This window comes from Chelonia mydas, chromosome 7 (genome assembly GCF_015237465.2).
Source record: "Chelonia mydas isolate rCheMyd1 chromosome 7, rCheMyd1.pri.v2, whole genome shotgun sequence".
NCBI classification, from domain to species: Eukaryota; Metazoa; Chordata; order Testudines; family Cheloniidae; genus Chelonia; species Chelonia mydas.
In genome coordinates, this window is record NC_057853.1 from 118949767 (window position 1) to 118969750 (window position 19984).

At 41.8% G+C, this 19984-nt stretch overlaps 1 protein-coding gene across 8 annotated transcripts in view; it reads left to right on the plus strand.

The window, feature by feature from the left end:
* Positions 1–19984, plus strand: part of NT5C2 (5'-nucleotidase, cytosolic II) — an 86332-nt gene that overhangs the window by 37486 nt on the left and 28862 nt on the right. For 7 of the 8 annotated variants that reach the window (XM_037903539.2, XM_027820315.3, XM_043550606.1 and 4 more), the window contains one exon: positions 4036–4109. In XM_037903539.2, the coding sequence (XP_037759467.1) occupies positions 4036–4109 (74 nt within the window). Of the gene's footprint in view, positions 1–4035; positions 4110–8951; positions 9016–19984 lie in introns of those variants that run through there. The other variant, XM_043550611.1, reaches the window with a different exon arrangement.

Sequence of the window (19984 nt, forward strand, 5' to 3'; positions counted from 1 at the left end):
GGAGTGTTGTAAGCAAGATGCGAGAAGTAATTCTTCCACTCTACTCCGCGCCGATTAGGCCTCAGCTGGAGTATTGTGTCCAGTTCTGGGTGCCACATTTCAGGAAAGATGTGGACAAATTGGTGAAGTCCAGAAAAGAGCAACAAAAATGATTAAAGGTCTAGAAAACATGACCTATGAGGGAAGACTGAAAAAATTGGGTTGTTTAGTCTGGAAAAGAGAAGACTGAGAGGGGACATGATAACAGTTTTCAAGTACATAAAACGTTGTTACAAGGCGGAGGGAGAAAAATTATTGTTCTTAACTGCTGAGGATAGGACAAGAAGCAATGGACTTAAATTGCAGGAAGGGCAGTTTAGGTTGGACATTAGGAAAAACTTCCTAACTGTCAGGATGGTTAAGCACTGGAATAAATTGCCTAGGGAGATCGTTGAATCTCCTTCATTGGAGATTTTTAAGAGCAGGTTAGACAAACGCCTGTCAGAGATGGTCTAGATAATTCTGAGTCCCTCCATGAGTGCAGGGAACTCGACTAGATGACCTCTCGAGGTCCCTTCCAGTCCTATGCTTCTATGGTATTAAGGTGATCTCCATGAACGGGAGATGTTATGTTTTAATTGGGATTTAAAATGAAGGTATTGGGCATTTGTAGAGTCATTAAAGGTCTTTAGTGGCTTTCACAAGAATAGAGTTATTAATTCTGGTTTCCTGGCCAGCGTTGGTAACTGCAGGTAGGAAAACCTGCTATATCTCCAGTACCAACATGAGGTTTTATTTTAAACCCACTGTGCCATTTGTTAATATTTTGTTGAGCATTCTTAAGCAGATTAATGAAAAGAATGTTGAAGGCTGAAAGGAATTTTCCATCATTTCTGGTCAATTCCATTGTAACCATAGTTGAAACCCTCTTCAGAATTGTGAGGCTCTTCTAATTTTCTTTCATAATCCTTCCCTCCTCTTCAATGTGGCAGATATTCAGTCCTCTTTCTCTGCAGGCAAACTCTCCTTCAGGGAGTGAGGCTTAAAGAATGTACAAAATCAAGCCCTCTTACTGGGTGTGACGGGGTTGCTCCACTCACCGCTGGATGGCTCCACCTTCTGGCAGTCCTGGGGATTAGCTCGGTGAGGCCGATGCCTCTTCCAGCTGTCATTACACCTGTTCAGTTTCTCCTCTGCTGCCTCTCTCTCACTCTCAGGTGCTGCAGCTATCATCTTTGTGACTCAGCCCTCCGGCTAGGTCACTATTGTGGTTTCCCCTTCCGGGGACAGGAGTATCAAAGTTCCTGCTCTCCACTCCAGCGGTCTCAGGCAGTTTTTTGCTTCACTTTCTCGTGTTGCCACTCCCGCAGTGGCTGGCAGGGGAACCTGAGCCCACCGCTACTCTGGGTTCTGGTCAGCGACCCTCTGCACAGCCACCCCGGTCCATTCCCTGCACCTTGCTACTTTTCCCTGAGCTGCTTCCACACCCATGCCCTCCCCACTTCTCTGGGTTTGCCAGTCTCCTTACTCTCTCCTTCCAGGGAGTAACTTCAGGCAACTCAGCTCTGCAGTCCCCCAGACCCACTTCCCTCTTCACAGAGAGTGACCACAGACTTCTTCCTTGCAGTCCCCTCTTCTTCAGATTTCTTGTCTTTTATAGAAGCCCTGCCTGTCCCTCTAATTAGCTGCCTCCAGATGAAAGCTCCCCTGTTTGCAGCCTAATTAGCTGATTGGGCCCACCTGGCCCAATTCAGCTCTTGCAGGGCCAACGCACTTGGGCAAAAACTATTTCTAATTTTTCCCAGAAATGTGTTATCCCCTCTACACATCTCTTCCTCCTTGTTTAGAAAGCAAACTGAACAAACTTCAGAAATATTTTCTGCTTACCAATGTACTTGAATTAGATAGTTAGTAGCATTTCTTGGTATCAGAAGCAATAGAACGTAGCATCTCCTTCACACAAAGGCTTCTTTCTTCATGTAGTGTCTAGCATTGGCCTGTTCTAAATCTGAGATATTTAAACTTCGTTTTAAAAAACACCCAAGTTTCATGCTGCTGATTCAGACACTATCTCACCACAGCCCAGAGAGCTGAGCTCTTTATTTCAAGAGTGAAGCTTGGGTGGTTTGATCTCCTCTGATATTTTCAAAAGGGATTTCTATACTTATTCACGGTTTTTTTTCCCCTGAATATATCATCTTGTTTAGATATTACATACATCTGTCAGGAAAGATGGTCATTATTAACTCCTGAGTCCCATTACATGCCTCATTGTCAGAGATGGGCAGTTTGCCAGGAAACTGTGAGTCCCAGAGCGAGCATGGAAGGTTAGGGATAAAGTATACTAGTGCCAAAGAAACTCTATTCCAAGTGGATCTGTGTGGAACAACAATGATATCCAATGACTAGTTAAGTTAGCCACAGATGTGTTCTCCATAACACTATTTAAGAAGACATACAGTATCTTAGGGCTTGGTTCAGAGATAATGATGTTCTAAAGTCAAATCAGATTGAAGCAAAATTGCATTTGTACTAGAGAAGCCTTTAAGGACTTGCGTAGTGTGATTCAGATGAATAGATGAATCAGATTGCTACACATTTTGCAAGAGGAACGTCTATGAGAGATGAGGTAAGGCTGCTGGCATTGAAGTGTGATAGTTTGATCTTGACAAGTTTGCTGTTTAAATTTTAGCTTCAGTAGATTGACACACAGTTAAACTGACATGTTATGTAGGCTGCCTGACAGGTCATAAGTCTGAAGAAGAATCTCAGGGTCTCCTGAAACTAGAAGTTTCACAGAATTGGTGTCTATTTGTTTTTGCACTTACTGTTATTGCTTATGGTATCCTCCCTGTTACATTGCCTTCACAAAGAAGTGTTTCTGAATTAGCCTCAGAGAAGGCTAATTATGTTGGCCTCCTGCTGAGGGCAGTGTGCTTGTATCCAGACAAAACCTTACTGGGTCTAGAATGCAGCCGAATGCTTGGGTACTATTACCCTTTCTCAGACATTTCTAGGCAGGTTTTTTTTTTTCTCGGCATGATATCTCTAGCAATACTTGGAATTTCTGGCCAACGTCAGCCTTGTTGACGACAAGCTGAGATTCCTCCCTACAGTGGAATCCTTGGCTTTGCTGTTTGTAAATCTGATTTTTAGTTCTCAGAGAGACCAATCCTGGCTAGAAATCAGGAGGAATGACAGATCAGTTACATGGTGGAAATTATGTGGGAAACTTAACTGGATTAGTTAATGTAATAGCTGAAGTAGAATGCAGTTTCTTTTGTGTTTTTCTGACCTATTTCTTTATCTTGGGTTGGTTTGTTTGTTTTTTGTTTGTTTTGGATTAAATGAATGCAGTACATTGAAATCAAAGTATCAGAACAATATACAGAATAGATTCTCATTGCAACAAGATTTTGATAGTAAAAATAAAAACTGGAAAATAACACTGTTACAAATAATGTAAAAAACTTCCCCTATGCTTTTCGGGGTGGGAATGTATTTTACTGTGTGTTTTGTGGTGTTATATTAAGTGATTAATAATAGTATTGGTCAAATTTTGGTGAGAGGTCATTTTAAATTTTCCTTGAGTTTTCAGATTCATTCAAAACAGGGCTCAGATAGTAAATGTTTATCCAGGAAACTGCTAATCTCATTCCCTCTCTTCTTGCTTCTCTGTCATATTTTATTTTAATCAGGCAAACTTCATCATTCCTCCCCATCCAGTTTCCTTTTGTATGTGAGCCTGGGTTCAAGAGATCTTGCATTCCTGTATTTAGGAATTCTTACAGGACTTGTACCAGGGTGTGTGTATATTTATACGCACACAGATTTTGAGAATAACCATGGAAAAATCATGGCTTTGTTGGAAACATAATTACAGGTAAAGCTGATCTGTGCATTCATTTTTCAGGTACATTCTGATTTTTACACATTTAGGATAGTCTGGGTATGTTAGATCCCATCACTTGATAAGAAGAGAAATAAGTTTACTCCCAAATAATTTTATTCCAGAAATGCTTATCCCTATGGATTTATTTCCTCTCTTCTTTACAGGGTGTTTGTGAACAGAAGTTTAGCAATGGAAAAGATAAAGTGCTTTGGTTTTGATATGGATTACACACTTGCTGGTGAGTTCCTTCTTGATTTTTATACCTGATTCTGATCAGTGCTTTGTCTCTTGCTTGTTAAGAGAAAAATAGAGATTGGTTGCTGCACTCTAGCTAGGAGGTGCTTGCTCAGTAGGCTGAAGTGCTGCCTAATCAGAGTATTTTCACTTCAGATGTGTCAATTACATCAACTATCTTGAAACCCTATTTGGTCCCAAAATATGTTGCCCTAGTCAATTTCAAATGATCTGGGGTCTCAGACAGAGCAAAGCTTACACTGAATGTAATTGGTGTCCTAGATCAGTGGTTCTCAACCAGGGGTACGCAGAGGTCTGCCAGGGGTCCATCAGCTCATCTAGATATTTGCCTAGTTTTACAACAGGCTGCATAAAAAGCACTAGCAAAGTCGGTAAACGCTAAAAGTTCATACAGACAATGGCTTGTTTATACTGCTCTGTATACTATGCACTGAAATGTACGTACAATATTTATATTTAAATTGATTTTTAATTATGTGGTAAAAATGAGAAAGTCAGTAATAGTGTGCTGTGACACTTCTGTATTTTTATGTCTGATTTTGTAAGCAAGTAGTTTTTAAGTGAGGTGAAACTTGGGGTACGCAAGACAAATCAGACTCCTGAAAGGGGTACAGTACTCTGGAAAGGTTGAGAGCCATTGTCCTAGATGCCTGTTTGATTAGAATTACACCGTGATGTGAATCTGGCTGTAAGCGGTAAGCTGATTTTGTTTTTTATGCTGTGAGGATAAGACTGTACATTCACCCAGCCTGGTGGGAGATATGCCTGTGAGAACCACTATCAAAGGGATCTTAATTCAATTGTAACTAAGCTTCCTTGTCTCCCACTCCTCAATTGGCTGAGCCTGTGTAATAAAGGTCAAAGGATAGGGAATATTTTATGTTTGTGTTGAACAAGTTAGTTAGAAAGCTTTGTACATTTCTGTACAGATGTACATTGTGCAGGGGCTATAAATGACCTTTTAGCTTTTTACATTTTTCATGCTTTACTTCTCCATCGCCCAAGTACAAGGAATGCAAATGCTCTGAAACTTAAGGTGGAAGATGGGAAATAAAACTGTTTGTCAAATACATATATAATATATTCTCTGCATGTTATGCAAGATAAAGATTAAAAATCCCATTGTTCATTTCCCAGGTTTGTATTGCAGTGTATATATTGTAATAATAGGCACTGCACAAATTTCTATCCTCCCTTCCCACCACCATCAATGTCTTTGATATAAGGTATCTGATAGTGTTTCTACTACACTGGATATTTTAATTTATAATTGCTATCTATACTCCTGTTCAAGATGAGAAATGTAAGCTAAAATATCAAGGTTGGTTGATAAATGGGTCAGTGCAGGGGGTCAGATCTGGTAATTTAGTTATTCGAGTGATTGCACATGTCCATTCCATTTCAGGTGTGCACGTGCCTAGTGCACAGTTGTTGGAGATTTTTCCCTCAACGGTACCTGTCAGGGTGGCACATGCACCTTCTGCTGCCTTGCGCCATAGCTTGAAGGTATGAAGGGCAGAGCCGACCCTTACCCTCCCTCAGTTCCTTCTTACTGCCTGTGATGGTGGATGGAACATGTGATCTAGCTATTGAAATCTCTCCCTCTCTCTCTCCCTCTCCCCCCGCCCCCCCAATATTTGTAGCTAGTTGGTACTTGTTTCAGAAGTTTTAATGCCATATACTGTTTGTTAGTTACAGAAATAAGTTTTATTTTAAAGTGTTTTTAAACACTTCAATTCCTGTTGCTGGGTACTGGTGACAGGGCATGCCTTGGTCACTGGGTTTCAATCCCTGTCATTCCTGCAAGAAGCCAGTGTCGGTGAGTGACCTGCACTCCAGTTGCCTGAAGTGTCACGGGGAGACTCATGTCAGGTATTGGTCTCAAATTTGCAAGAACTTTAAGCCAAGAACCAAGAAAGGGAGGCTGGGCTTAAGTTTCTTCTGCTGGAGATGGTCCTGTAGTCCCCCTTGGAGACTTTCCACTCGGAGAAGGTACTGAGCACGTCAGTATCCATCAGAATTGCTCCTCTGGTTTTTGATTGACCCTCAGGGCTGGTCACCCTCCCTGCTACAGAGGAAGAGGCACTGAAAGATAGCATCTAAGGGATCAGTATCTGATAGATCGGGATAGGCAAACTACGGCCTGCGGGCTGGATCTGGCTCGTCAGGGCCTTGGATCTGGCCCGCGGGATTGTGGGCCTCGTGCTGCTCCCGGAAGTGGCTGGCACCATGTCCCTATGGCCCATGGGGGAGGGAGGGCAGAGGGCTCCACGCGCTACCCTTACCTGTAGGCACCGCCCTCCGCAGCTCCCATTGTCCGGGAATGGGGAACCGCAGCCAATCGGAGCTTCAGGGAAGGTACGGACAGGCGTGGGGAGCCCGCGGAGTCCTCTGCCCCCCTACCCTCCACCCCGGGACTGCACGGACGTGATGCCCGCCTCTTCTGGGAGCAGCGTGGGGCCAGAGCAGGCAGGCAGGGAGCTGCTCCAGGTAAGTGGTGCCGGGCTGGAGCCCACACCCTGAACCCCTCCTGCACCCCGCACCCCAACTCCCTGCCCTGAGCCTCCTCCTGCACCCCTGCCCTGAGCCCCTTCCCGCACTCAGCACTCCCTCCTGCACCCCAACCCCCTGCCCTGAGCCCCATCGTACACCCCGCACCTCCTCCCACACCCCACACTCCCTCCTGCACCCCAACCCCCTGCCCCAGCCCTACATGCATGGCGCTGCATGCAATTTCCCTACCCAGATGTGGCCCTCGGGCCAAAAAGTTTGCTCACCCCAGCAATAGATCAAGGTCCCTGGCACCAAAGTCCAGCAAGCATGTGGACAAGGATGCAAGAGCGTGCATGAGGCTGAGGAGGTCTCTGAGGCAATCATCTGCTCAGGAGGGACTGTCGACTCTGGCATCGGCACTGGCATCATTGAGACCAGCCCCGGAAGTGGCTCCATGTAGTTAACGGTAGAGGAGACTATCCTAGTATCATCTATTCTGGAGGCTTATGCTGCAGCACAGGATCTGTGAGTCCTACTCATAGCTCCTGCATGGCCTCAGCAACATTGGTTTTCTACTCTGCTGACCCTCTCATACACACCTCCATTGCCACTACCATGGTATGCAGACCTGATCTCTCAGGACCACGGTCGCCCTCCGACCCCAGTCTGAGGCTCTCCTCCTGACTGCCTGGATGCTCCAGGCTAAGGCTTCAAGAGGAGGTTTGTTCAAAGCAGGTTCCAGATGCATTTGTAAATAGTAGAATGCCTTCTATTAGGTTTACTTACCTGGCAAAGTGGGAGTCTCCAATTTTGTCCCAGCAGAAAAGTGTTCCCCCAGTCCACGCTCCAATCCATCATGTTTTGGACTATTTGTTATACCCAAAACAGTGAGGTCTTACCAATAGCTCCATCAAGCAGCTCTCAGCTTTCCCGCCTGCCAATTGATAATCACTCATTTTTCTCCAATCCTATGCCAGTTAGATTTCTGAAGGCTTTGAACTGGTTATACCCGCAAGGACAAGATCCTGGTTTCCCTTGGGACTTAAATATGGTGTTAACAGAGCTAGTGGGTCCTCCTCTTGAACCATTGGCTACCTGTTCATTACTCCATCTTTCCATGAAGACAGACTTTTTGATCACAAGTACCTCAGCCAGGAGACTAGGTGAATTACAAGCACTAGTTTCTGGACTCCGTATACGGTCTCTTGCAAGGACAGGGTATTCCTACGCCCTTATCCGAAGTTTCTCAGTAAGGTAGTATGTCACGTCCACATCAATCAGGCAATATCTTGATCAATTTCCTTTCCTAATCCTTACCGTTTTACCTGGACAGGACTAAACCATTTAGGTCATCATCTCTATTGTTCGTAGCAATTGCAGACAGAGTCTCTTCCAGTCTCTCCTCGTGGATCTCCTGTTGTATTCATTTGTGCTACAACAGGGCTGATGTATCGCCACTGAATAGGGTGCTAGTGTATTTGACCAGATCTCTCTCAGTCTCTGTGGCTTTTCTGGCTCAGCTGGCTATTTTGGACATTTGCAAAGTGGCAACTTGCTCTTCAGTGTATACTTTTGCCTCCCATTATGCCATCTCTGGGCAAACTAGAGATGATGCCAGATTTGGATTTGTGGTCCTTCAGTCATTATTCAGGTAGACTCCGACCTCCAGATTGAGCTGCTTGTGAGTCACCTGAAATGGAATAGACATGCAATCATTTGAAGAATTAAAAATGGTTACAATCCTGTTCTGTAACTTTTGTTCTTCGTTGCACATGTCCATTCCATGACCCACCCTCCTTCCCTTCTCTATCAGAGTCTTACAGTAAGAAAGAACTTATGGGGGTTGAAGGTGGCTTTGCCCTTTATACCTTTGTGTTGTGGTGTGAGGCAGGAGAGTGTGCATATGCTGCCCTGACAGGTATTGCTCAGGTTAAATCTGACAACTGTGCACGGAGCACACACACACCTGAAATGGAATGGACATGTGCCACACATTTCAAAGAACATTAGTTACAGAATAGGTTGGTAACCGTTTTTTACTGTATCAGCAGGTGAGTAGTGTGGCAGGGAAGGCCGCAGGGACAGCACTGAGGATCAAAGAAGCCAAGGGCCAGCAGCCAAATTGAGGTCAGGAAAGCCTCCAGAGGCTCCTGGATAATCTATATTGGGTCTGGCCATAATCATTGAGTGTCACATGCTTAAGGTGATCAAATTTTCAAAATAAAAAATTGTGGCAATGTTTTTTAGGATTGCAAAATAGTCACTCAAAAAACAAAAGTACAGTTTTTTTAAAAAAGTTTGTGGGTGCCACTTTTGCCAATTTCTGTCTCAGTAGCAACAGATACAAATTTCTCAGCGTGGAGGATTTTCCCAGCAACTCAGATGTTCTGAATGAGGTTAGTATGAAACACTGAATGAGTGCTGTTAGCATTTATGGTGAACAAAAAGAACAATTTCGATAATGTCTATGCTCCTTCAACTGATCTCTCTAAACACTGTTTATCCCACAGAACATTCATTCCACTGGGCTGTTCCTGGTAAATGCAGAGCAAATTCTACTTGGCACAGCAAAATGACTTGAATGAACATGTACTTATTTAAAAAAAAAAAAAAGTTTTGATCGATGAAAATGAAAAATATGAACATTTTAAATGTCCTCAAAGAATTTTCTGGGGCATGATATCAAAAACTGGGACTATCCTAGCAAAGCCAGGATATAAGGACACTTTAAACATGCTATGTCTAGTGCAGCTGGAGTGGATCATATGCTATATGGTATGGAAAACAGAGAAGCATGGTCTGACCTGGTGACTGGGAGCCAGAGACATTTTTGTTTCAACTTTAACATTGATCATGGCTCCCTCTGTGATTTTAGGCAAGTCACTCTGCTGCATTTTCTCCAACTCTACAAAGTGGATAATAATCCTTACTGTTCTCCCTGACCTGTGTGTTGTGAGAATCTGTTTAATGTTTGTAAACCACTTTGACAATGAAAAGTGCTATGAATGTCAATTTCTAAGTAGTATTTTCCTTCTCTTTCCTTAACTCAGGCAGACAAACTAATATAATCCATTCATCTTTTTGTATTTCAGCATCCTTTGTTCCCCACATGGCTAAACATTTTTTGAGTATTACTTGCAATAAATAATGGAATCCACTATCCAGCTTATGGCACATAAGCAGACTTTGTTATTGTTTGCAGCAGGAGCTTTAAATGATGCATTCATTGTTAACTGATGTTGCATTTTCTTGGGGATTATATTAACATCTCGTTGTGCATAGCCTCAGAGCTAATGTATTCCTGCTAAGAAAAGTTAGCCACTTGCATAAATCCATGCCTCTTCACATGGACTTGGAAGCAATCACCAGCTTCTGTTTTGTGTATAGAGAGAGAGAATGTAAAAAGTTGTTTTTTAGCTGAGATTCAGCATCAGTAAATGACATCTTCATGCCAGTATGCTGGCTCGTGACCAGAATCCCAGTTGGTGCATCTTCAAAGCGTGTACAGGGAAAGAAGTTGACCGAAGTGAAGGAGAAGGGTGTGGCATCTTGAAGTCCATCAGCCACTCAACTAGTCTTCTGCCTCTGCAGTCCCAGAAGAGACCACGGGCCTTGTTAAGCTACGTTTTATCATTAAAGTTGCTTTAAAAAATCCCAAACACCCTCATCAGTGTGTTAGATGCCACTAAGACACTGAAAGCCTATACTTATGCTCAAACTTTGATTTTGGAAGGTGTACTGATTGCAGAGTCCTTTTCCCATTCTGTATTCTTGAGGACCATGATGTCAGAAGTAAATTGGTGACATTCATTCCTGGTTGGCAATCATTGCCTTTGATAGCTGAGACCTCAGGATTGTTCAGCCAGAGAACAGAGTTCTTTTTTTAGAACACCTCCAAATTGTCCAACTTGTGAAGGGGAGGAGGCAGCATTAGCAGCAGAAAGAACCCTATACACTATTTTCTTCTTTCCTTCTCCAAAAGCAGCGGCTTTGAGCCTGTACCAGCAAAGTGAGGAAAGAGGGCTTTAGGCAAGATGCTTCCTAGTACCAAAAAAGTCAGGAGAGCTTAACCCATCTTGAACTTAGTTCCTTAAACAGCTTTGCCATCAAGATGAAAATAGTGCGTCTGTGGCCAGCTCCTTTACTCCAACTGTGAATGTCAAGTATAGAAGTATATGCACAGTATACAGTTTAATGAGTGGGATACAGCTCATTTTACTGGAAACACAGCACTTCCATTTCAATTAGTAGTAGCTGTTGCAATATACTTACACTGCAGAGAGTATGTGTTCCCTAACCAGGATGATTGCCTTATCAGGAACAACACTTGGGAGATGACCAAGTGATTGACACACAATTGTCACCAACAGTCATGGTATCATCATGCCACATTATACTAAAATATGATTCCACCCAGTGTGTTCCTCTAAGGGGCTGCATGGACAAATAACATCTTCCTTCCTTCAGGCAAGATGCTTGATGATTTCAGCCTTCACCACAGAGAAAAACCTGGTGCTATTGTACATGAAACTGTATATTTGCCTTCCCTTCTCATCTCAAAAATGTGTGGTCACTGTGTTTATGGCTCATGTTAATTTGCCTGCTAGGAGTGTAAATCAAAACAAAATAACTGTTGATGCACTTATACTCACTTTCTTGCCCACTGAGGCTCACTGTAGTACCCTCCCATGGTAAGATGAAGGGTTCCCACATTTCTGGAAACTCAGAGAATCTTCCTAAGTTCATATGCGTGTGACATGGAGTATCCAGAAGCACATACCTGTGTAGGATTCTAACTTTACAGGCTATTTATATACACTTCCTTTCACTGCATTAGTTTTTGTTTGTATTGATGAACTGCATTATAATATGCAGCAGAAGGCTTTATTCAGGCTAGAGAGATAGTGTTTGGAATAAAGTCCTAGACTTCTGGGATATAGTGTGGTTATTTTTGTGGTTTATGTATATAACATGGGGATCAAGTAGCAGCTTTTGGAAGCCTTGATGGGTTTGGGCCAAGCATGAGCTATGGGTAATTTCAGTGGTTACTTCTAGAGAAGATTAACAGAAGTCCATGTGATCAGTTATGTAATCAGCCCCACAGAAATCACTAGTTTTTTCTCCTGACCTTTCTGAATCTCAGTAGGGAGCCTAGGGCACTGTTTCTGAATTCTGCAATAGAAACTATTATATTTGCTTCCTTCCTAACAAGGAGATAACATTACACAAGCATCAGGATCTAGTATCTCCAAATAGAGTTGAAGGGCAGCCATTCAATGAGAGCATATGGTGCGAAAACTAGTAATTTTGCAAGATCTTTGTTTAAATCCTTAAATTAGGGAGATTTGAGGATTTATGTTTATAGCGCCTTTTTGTTTTGTAAATTACAGTTTCTTTTATCCATCTTAATGATTCATCTCTGCTTATACAATCCAGCTCTATTAGAAGAACACTAATAAGTAGTAATGTTACACTGTTCCTGCCTTCCTTCCTGTTTGTTTCGTAGTGTCAAAACCATCTCTACCTATCGTTAATGGAAATGCTGTTGGTGGTCTAAGCCAAAGATGCACAACCTTTCTCTGCTGTGGCTTCTAAAATCAGACCTGTCCTATGAAAGAGCAGCTGCAAATGGATTGCCAGACTTTCATTAGCATGGCATTTAAGTGAGCCTAAATAGTACAGTGAAGGGCACTTAGAAATGTGAGAAAGAGAGATCAAATTTAAGACAGGCAGAACTTTACTTGGCTATTTTCTTCTCAGGGTGAGCTAAACATTTAATGAGCAATATTGTCAGCTCTGGATCCAAGTAATCCAGGAGGCCTTGGCATCCCTAGGTCTTAAACAGGGCAAGTTGCATGATGAGGTTACAGAAAAGTGTCCCTTGATAGAACTTGACGTAAACAAGTGAGGATTTTAAACAGATTGTAATTTCATACAAAGTCACTGGCAGATGGAGAGGGAATTAGTAAAGACCAGTTACTCAGTCGCTAACCTTCTTCTACAATAGTTACAGTCTTGTTGAAAGTTTTATCATACCTATGAGATAAATTATACAGTAGGCAAGATGGTTTCATTCGGGAAAACTGTCCCCGTACTTCAGTCACTTCTGCCTCTATATTGGGTGGGAATTGATAAGAAAGTCATCATCAATAGTGAAACCTGTTTCAGTGAGAAAATGAATGGTAAATGAGACTTAAATCATTATTTGTGCAGTATGTTGAAAAGAATTAATACTGTACTACTGGAATGGAATTAAGTTTGTGTCCCAGAAGCATTACAGGCTTAAAAATAAATGCTAAGATTTGTTATATTGCAGACTAGTTACAGAGAGGTTCTCACACTGTAAGTTATAGGTATATCAACACTTCCATTCTCATAGCATCACAGATGTTAGAGATGGAAAAGACTTCTTAGGTTGTTGTGAGAAGTTGCCTTTCCCAACCTGATCTAAAACACAATTATGTGTAGAGTCAGTACTCATCCCTTGCCTAGGGTTAGGCTTTATTAACAAAGAATTTAAAATTAATGAAGTCCTTCATCAGGACTGTTCAACTTACAGCTCTAGAGAGCTATTCCTACTTTCCTGATATCCAGTTGTAGTCCTGAGCCACCTGACTCAGCAAATCAGGAGCCCCACTTAACCCTTTACCAGCAGGATCAACTCCTGTTAACAAGATGCAGTGTTTCAGGTAAACGTTGCCAAATGGTTTGTCATTTAATCTATCCAGTCAGTGTGGGACTGTTTCCTATGGTATATTCATTTTCCCTGGAGCTTGTGAATTTGCAGTATAAAATTCCTACAAGGTGAATACTTGATATCAGATCCTTCCCATTTGATCACCCACCAACCACTCCGGAATTGGCACATCAGAACAACTGCCTCTTTTACTGGATGTGAATTCCGATAGAGCCCATCTACACCCACCAGGTGGGGATAGCAACTTTCTGTGCTCCGTGTAAGACTGACTGACTGCTGCCTCTTCAGCACAATAACTATTTTGCAGGTGTAGCTTATACCCGTTCCCTGAACGAAATATGCTGTACCCGCAAAAGGACTGTTTGGCTGGCATAACTGCAGCTACAGTGGGGCTTTTGCCGACATAACAATATCAATTAGGGGAGTGATTTGTTCACACACCTAACTGGTGTAGCTATGCTAACAAAACTTCTACGTGTAGTCCAGGCCCCAGTCTAGCCCAGGGAGTGGAGGCTCTTAGTCATTTGAATGGACTTGCCTTTTAAAATGTCACAAGCAATGGAGACTGGTAACATCTGAGACTGTAAAAAGGGGCACTCGAAACCAGTTTACAGCAGCTGGTACAGAATATAATGTATCTGATTTAAAGCAGGTTAAATGATATTCTCTCTCTCTCTCTCACGCACACACCCTGATGAAGACCCTCTGATGCTAAAAGGGTCTCACTTACATAGTAGGCTAATGTTCTGTAAAGTTTCATATGTTTAAATCAAACTCTTGTTGCATTACACATAAACCTGTGTCTGTTTTTCTTTTTCCTTTTTTTTTTTTTTTTTACATTTATGTAACTCAGTCAAATTGAGTTTTTAAATTGATGTGCAACTGGGGTATGCATAGATGAGCAATTCCAAACCCACTTCCAAAATACATTAAAGTTAATGGAGTTTTAAACATCTTCTATGTACACATGTAGAATAGAGTTTTCCAATGAACTTTGATAATGTTTTTTATAAATACATTCAAACTATAATATTACACAGTAAGCTGGAAGGATGAAGAAAGGAAACTGTCTGGTTATATATTTAATATATGTAAATACCCATAATAAAGATTTTTTACATGCAGGGGAACCTATCTCTAGAGAGAAACTCCGCTAACAGTATAGCATAAAAAGTCCCAATCTGTTTGTAAGGGAGACCAGATAAAACCTTCAAAGGCACCTAAGTAATTTAAGAGCCTAAGAATTTTGACTCTTAATGGGACTTTGGCTCTTAAGTCCCTTAGGCACTTTTGAAAATGCTGCCCTCAGTCAATTTGAAATCTGTTCATTTTTAAATGAATTAAAAATAATTTTAAGTCCTACACCTGCCCCAGATTCCCCTTCAATTTTTTGTGGTTTTACAACCACATCTTATATTTTAAATGTTTTTCTCTCCCCCATGTTGGCTATGTCAAAGACCCATACAAATGAAGAAACAGATTCACTATACAGTGTGGTCCAGTGTATATGGTGCTGGATTGGGACTTAGGACATTGTGTTCTATTCCTGGCTCTGCTGCTGGCCTAAATGCTTAACTTTAGCCAAGTCACACCACCACTCTGTGCTGCATTTTCCCCACCTATAAAATGGGGCTAATGATACTTGCCTCTTTGGTAAAGTGCTTTGAGATCTACAGATGAAAAGTGATATATAAGAGCTGCATGGTGTTGCTATTACATAGGGAAGACAGTGAACTGACTAGTTACAGTGTGCTGCTGAGTACACATGCTAAACAAAAGAGTTGCAGACAAATTTTTTCCCTCTAATCTCTTCCAAATGTAGTAATTTTAGGTGGTGTGTGTAACAATCATAAGTAAAAATATTCAGACAAAAGTGTGATATTTAGGTTGATGGTTTCCCTTTAGTTCATCATGTTGTAACAATTGAAAATAGCGAAGTTGTTTTTTGGTGGTGTTCAGTTGCTTTTCTAAATAATGGCCATTGCTTTTTGTAACCAGCTCTCTACAGGTATGTACAACTTCATTTCAGGGTTGTGCTACCTGGATTCTTTTTCAGAGATTATTAAAAATGGAAAAGAAACGGGGGCTCCTAGGGAGACTGACTGACTGCAACTGAAACTAATCTGGCAAAATTGCATCTGCAAAATCAGCTGAATATCTGTTGTGTGCATGTAATCAGGTAATTGCACGTCAGCTACCTGTTTGTGTATTCACACTGGTGCACATGCAGCTTGGCAGGCGCAGGTTTTGAGGCTATTTTTAATAAATTAGCAGCTCGTGATTTGAAACTAGAAGCAGGTCAAAGCTCTGATATTTCTAGTCTACTTGGGATGGTTGGTTGGTTGGTTGAATACAGGCAGCATTTCAATAGCCGTTTTATCAGGGTTGTTTCCATTGCTGCTTTTAAGAGTTGACTGCTTAAAGTTGTGTAAAACTGCCCACTGAGATTGGAAGCTGTGGATTGTAATGTGTTGGCACCGAGAATGGGGCATGGGAAAAGCACGTGTTGCTTGTCATGGTGTCCAAATAAATCACCAAGTGACAAAGTGCTAATCTGCAAGGTGTCGTTTCTTCAAGAATCAGAATGTCAGAGTGAAGCTGTTGAAAGGGTAGCACTTCACTAATAACGTGCTTAAAAAGTTGCAATAGTTTGCTCCTTGTTCTCCCAGTCTGAATATAGCTGAAGACCTACATTGATCAGCAGCTTCTCAATACCCAAATAGTTAGGGTCTTATTCTTGCTGGTCTGATAGAAATTACGATGATGATACTTTCCACGTGCAACAGTGTCTTTTATCTGGGATCTAAAGCACTTTACAAGCTTTAATTGTGCTTCAAACACACCGTTGTGTAGGGCACGTATTGTCATTTGTACAGTGGAGAAGCCAGAGGCGCAAGTACACTGAAGGCTTGACTTTCACAACTGTACATGCACAATTTCCCTGATTATGCTTTGCAAATCACTTATTTTAGCAGACAGTTGACCAGTTATATATGTAACTACTTCTCTACATGTGCAAATTTCTGATTTGTGTGTGCAATTGTGCTGATTGTACACACACAAAGGCATGTGTTTGTGCACATGCAGTTGTGAAAATCAAGCTCTAAGTGAGTTGCCCCCAAATCAAACGATGAATCTGACTGAGCCAGGTGTAGAACCTAGAACTCGAAGTTTACTGTCCTGTACATTACCAACTAGACATTTGTTTCCTTCCAATTTAAAATCCATGTCCAGAGAGAGATTGAGCAACGCCTCAAGACGGCCGAGGGATGGTGTGGAAAATAACAAATTCAGGTGCTAACGCATGTGAATGGTACCGTAGGGTATTGGATTTAGATGGCAGTTACATCTTAAGTTGTTTTCCTTGCTATTTTTGGATATTATTGAGTTGCATTTGAACATGAGCCTTCTGTGCAACCATTTCTTCCCCTGGCTTAACTCCTTATTGAAGAGCTAAGCCCATATTTTAGTAGGGTGGTTTATTTCCATGGATACACTCATAAAAGCCAAGGTGAATATTCATTCGACTCTTTGAAAGTGATAAATTATTCCAGTTCAAAGAAATGCTCCTCAGACTGTTAAAATGACCAGTTAAAAGGAAGATTCACTAGAAATGCAGAGGTGCCACAGAGTAGCAGCCACTAAGAAGCTGCTTTTGCCCATATGCAAATCTGTACATATTTAGACTTTATTATTGTTGATGTAGCCTCAAGTCTGGCATTTTTATTCAGGAGAAGAAATCTTTGTCCACCATAAAGTGCTGAGTCTGTTACCGAGCTCTGACTCTGCGAGACATAGCCAGGAAGCCCAAACCTTTATCAGGCCTAAGGGAAACAAAACTCAGTGACATTAGGTCCTTTGATAGGACCATTACCAAGATTACTTCAATAGATTCATAGATTCAAAGGCCAGAAGGGGCCATTGTGATCTTGTAGTTTGGCTGGCCTATATATCACAGGCCATAGAATTTCCCTGAAATAATTGGGGAAGGAGTGTCTGGACAATAACACTTTGCAAGAGCATTGTTTTGGTGTGGTTTTGTTAAGTAGAAATGCACAGCACTCAAACAAAATAGACATGGAACAATGCAAAGCCCTGCTGTGTATATGATACCACATTGCTTCTTAATGGACGGGGAGGGTTGGTACAAGATTTTCCTGTACCTGCACGGCAAAGAGGCATGCATGTGGGTATTAGAAAATACCCTGTGATTCAGCGGAAGGCCTGTTTGTTAATGGATAAAAATGTGTACGCCCTAGAGGAAAATAAAGGTACATATTGAGCAATAAAGTAAAATATACTTAACAGACCTTTAGTCACTTATTGACTGGCTCTGCAGTGTGCGAAAAGGTTTCCTCCCTGTTAAAGAAAGAAAATGATGATAAATAACCCTGCAGTTTCTTCTCATTTGGGAATGAAAATACAGGTAGTTAAAGAAAAAAACAAAACAAAATATGATTTCATTATTCATTTAAAGATGTTTAGGACTCTGAGAACTAGATTTGATGTAGGCTGAAATCAGAGACCCTGCTCTGTACAGCTTCACGTGAGTAATAAAATAAGGATTATTATGGTCTTGTGGTTAAGATGGAAAACTAAGAGTCAAGAGAACAGGGTTCTGCCCCTGGCTTTTCCTCAGACTCCCTGTGTGACCTTCGACAAGTCACTTAGGCCCTGATTCACTAGGGTCCTTAAACGTGTGCCTAATCTTAATAAGTTAGATTGAAGCATATGCTTAGGGTTAAGCAGATTAAGATATTATGCTTTGCTGAACAGGTATGTACATAAACACATGGGTAAGTGCTTTGCTGAATTGTGGCCTTAAATGAGAGCAGCCTGGTTTTCAAAGGTTCTGAGCATCCACTTCTTCAGCAGGATTTTTGGATGCTCAGCATCTCTGAAAATCAGGTCCTTTTTTTTAGGTGCCTAAATAGGGATTAGGCTGCATGTGAGTTTACATTGATATTCTTCACTGAAGCCCCACACTTGCAAACACACAAGCTATTATTCTGCTCATTTTTCATTTATTATTATTATTGTTTTATTTTATTTGCTGATGGTTTCTTTTCAGCTGATATTTTAGTGATTTATTCAAATTAAAGCCCAGATCCTTGCATTAATGCTTCCACACAAGAGCTGTTCTCCCTTCTGCAGTCACCTGTTGCAGAGTCTTGGCCTGTTGGACTACATATTTCAAGCATAGCTTAATGCGCAGTCAGAGGGCCAATTTTGCCCTCTAACCCCATTGACTTCAGCAGGAGGTACACCTGAGCCAAGCATGTTTAGAAAACTTGTCAACTGTAATGCATCTCACATGCAGAACGAGCACCCTTTCTCACACTCCCACAGCCTAAATGGAATGTTGTGCATTCAGCTGAGTTCTGGGAAGCAGGAGTGCTTGAGCTGCAGGTGTTACTCCTGGTTGGTGGGGGCTGCTGTGGCACCTGCTGAGCAGGCAGCCTGGGGCCTGTCTGCCTCTTCCCCAGGCTGCTCTTTACTTCCCCTGAGAGTTCCCCGCCAACATGGAGCAGTGGGGAAGAGTGAACAAAGTTTAATACCACATCATAGCAACCCCACCTCATCATTCACTCCAGTAGCCCCAGGCTCTTATCTTCACAGTGGTTCAGCAATTGCACTATCCTCAGGCTCCCACATTTACTTCTGAGTTCACTCAGAGATGCCTTTGCCTCCCCATAAGCCATATACTCCTATTCTGAGGGTGTGAGGAATAAGGGCCTTCTTCCTTGCAGCTGTTCCCACTGCTCCGGAGAACCCTGTATGGGAAATCAAGGACTTGTCGTCCCTGCTGTTCGTACAACACCTTTCACCAGCACCAAACCCACACAATCATTTTTAAACAGAACTTTATGGTTATACACAAATTGTTTACAAGTGTGCAAATTAATTCATTAAATTTTTAGAATATGGCACACATGGAGTGGCACCAGATGTCGAGGTTTTGCACTGGCAAGGGAGAAAGCATTTTTTCCCTGTTTTCACATGATCATCTCTGACCAACCCATGAGGAGTGTTGACAGACTCTGGCAGAAACCATGTCACACCTTCAATGGAAGGATACCTGGGTCTCAACGTGGAACCTTTGAGAGTGCAGTGGGGGAATAAAGAAGGAAATGTGCAGGTCTTGAAGAGCTTTCTCCTTCTCCCCAAAACCAAACCCAATCACACCCCAAACTTTCTTAACCATGCAAAATGGTTATTTAACAATTATTTTTAAAAAGCATTAGAGGTAATGGTATGTACTTTACTGCTCTGTCGGGCCCTCTTTGAAACCTATTCAAAAGCATTCAGCTTAGTGTTTAGTTTGAATTTCTTTAAAAGTTGTTTCTCATTCTTTTGTGCATATTTGTAAGTTGCAGAATAGTTCTCATTCTCTTTACCATGTGTGCTTGTTAACCAATACTGTACAATGCCGAGTATGGTTGCATGGCACCTTTCATGAACACATTCCAAAAAGATTTGCACAGAAAAGCCCAAACTTGCCAGATAAGTCTAGGTGTAAAGAGTAAGTTTTAAGCTTTAATGTACATGAGTCAGACTGACTCCATATTTTAGGTTCTTGATGGGAGCAGATTCCAGATTTAGGGCAAAATTCTGTTCTCAGATCCACACAGTGACTCTTGACGTATATTCTTCCATGATGACATGTA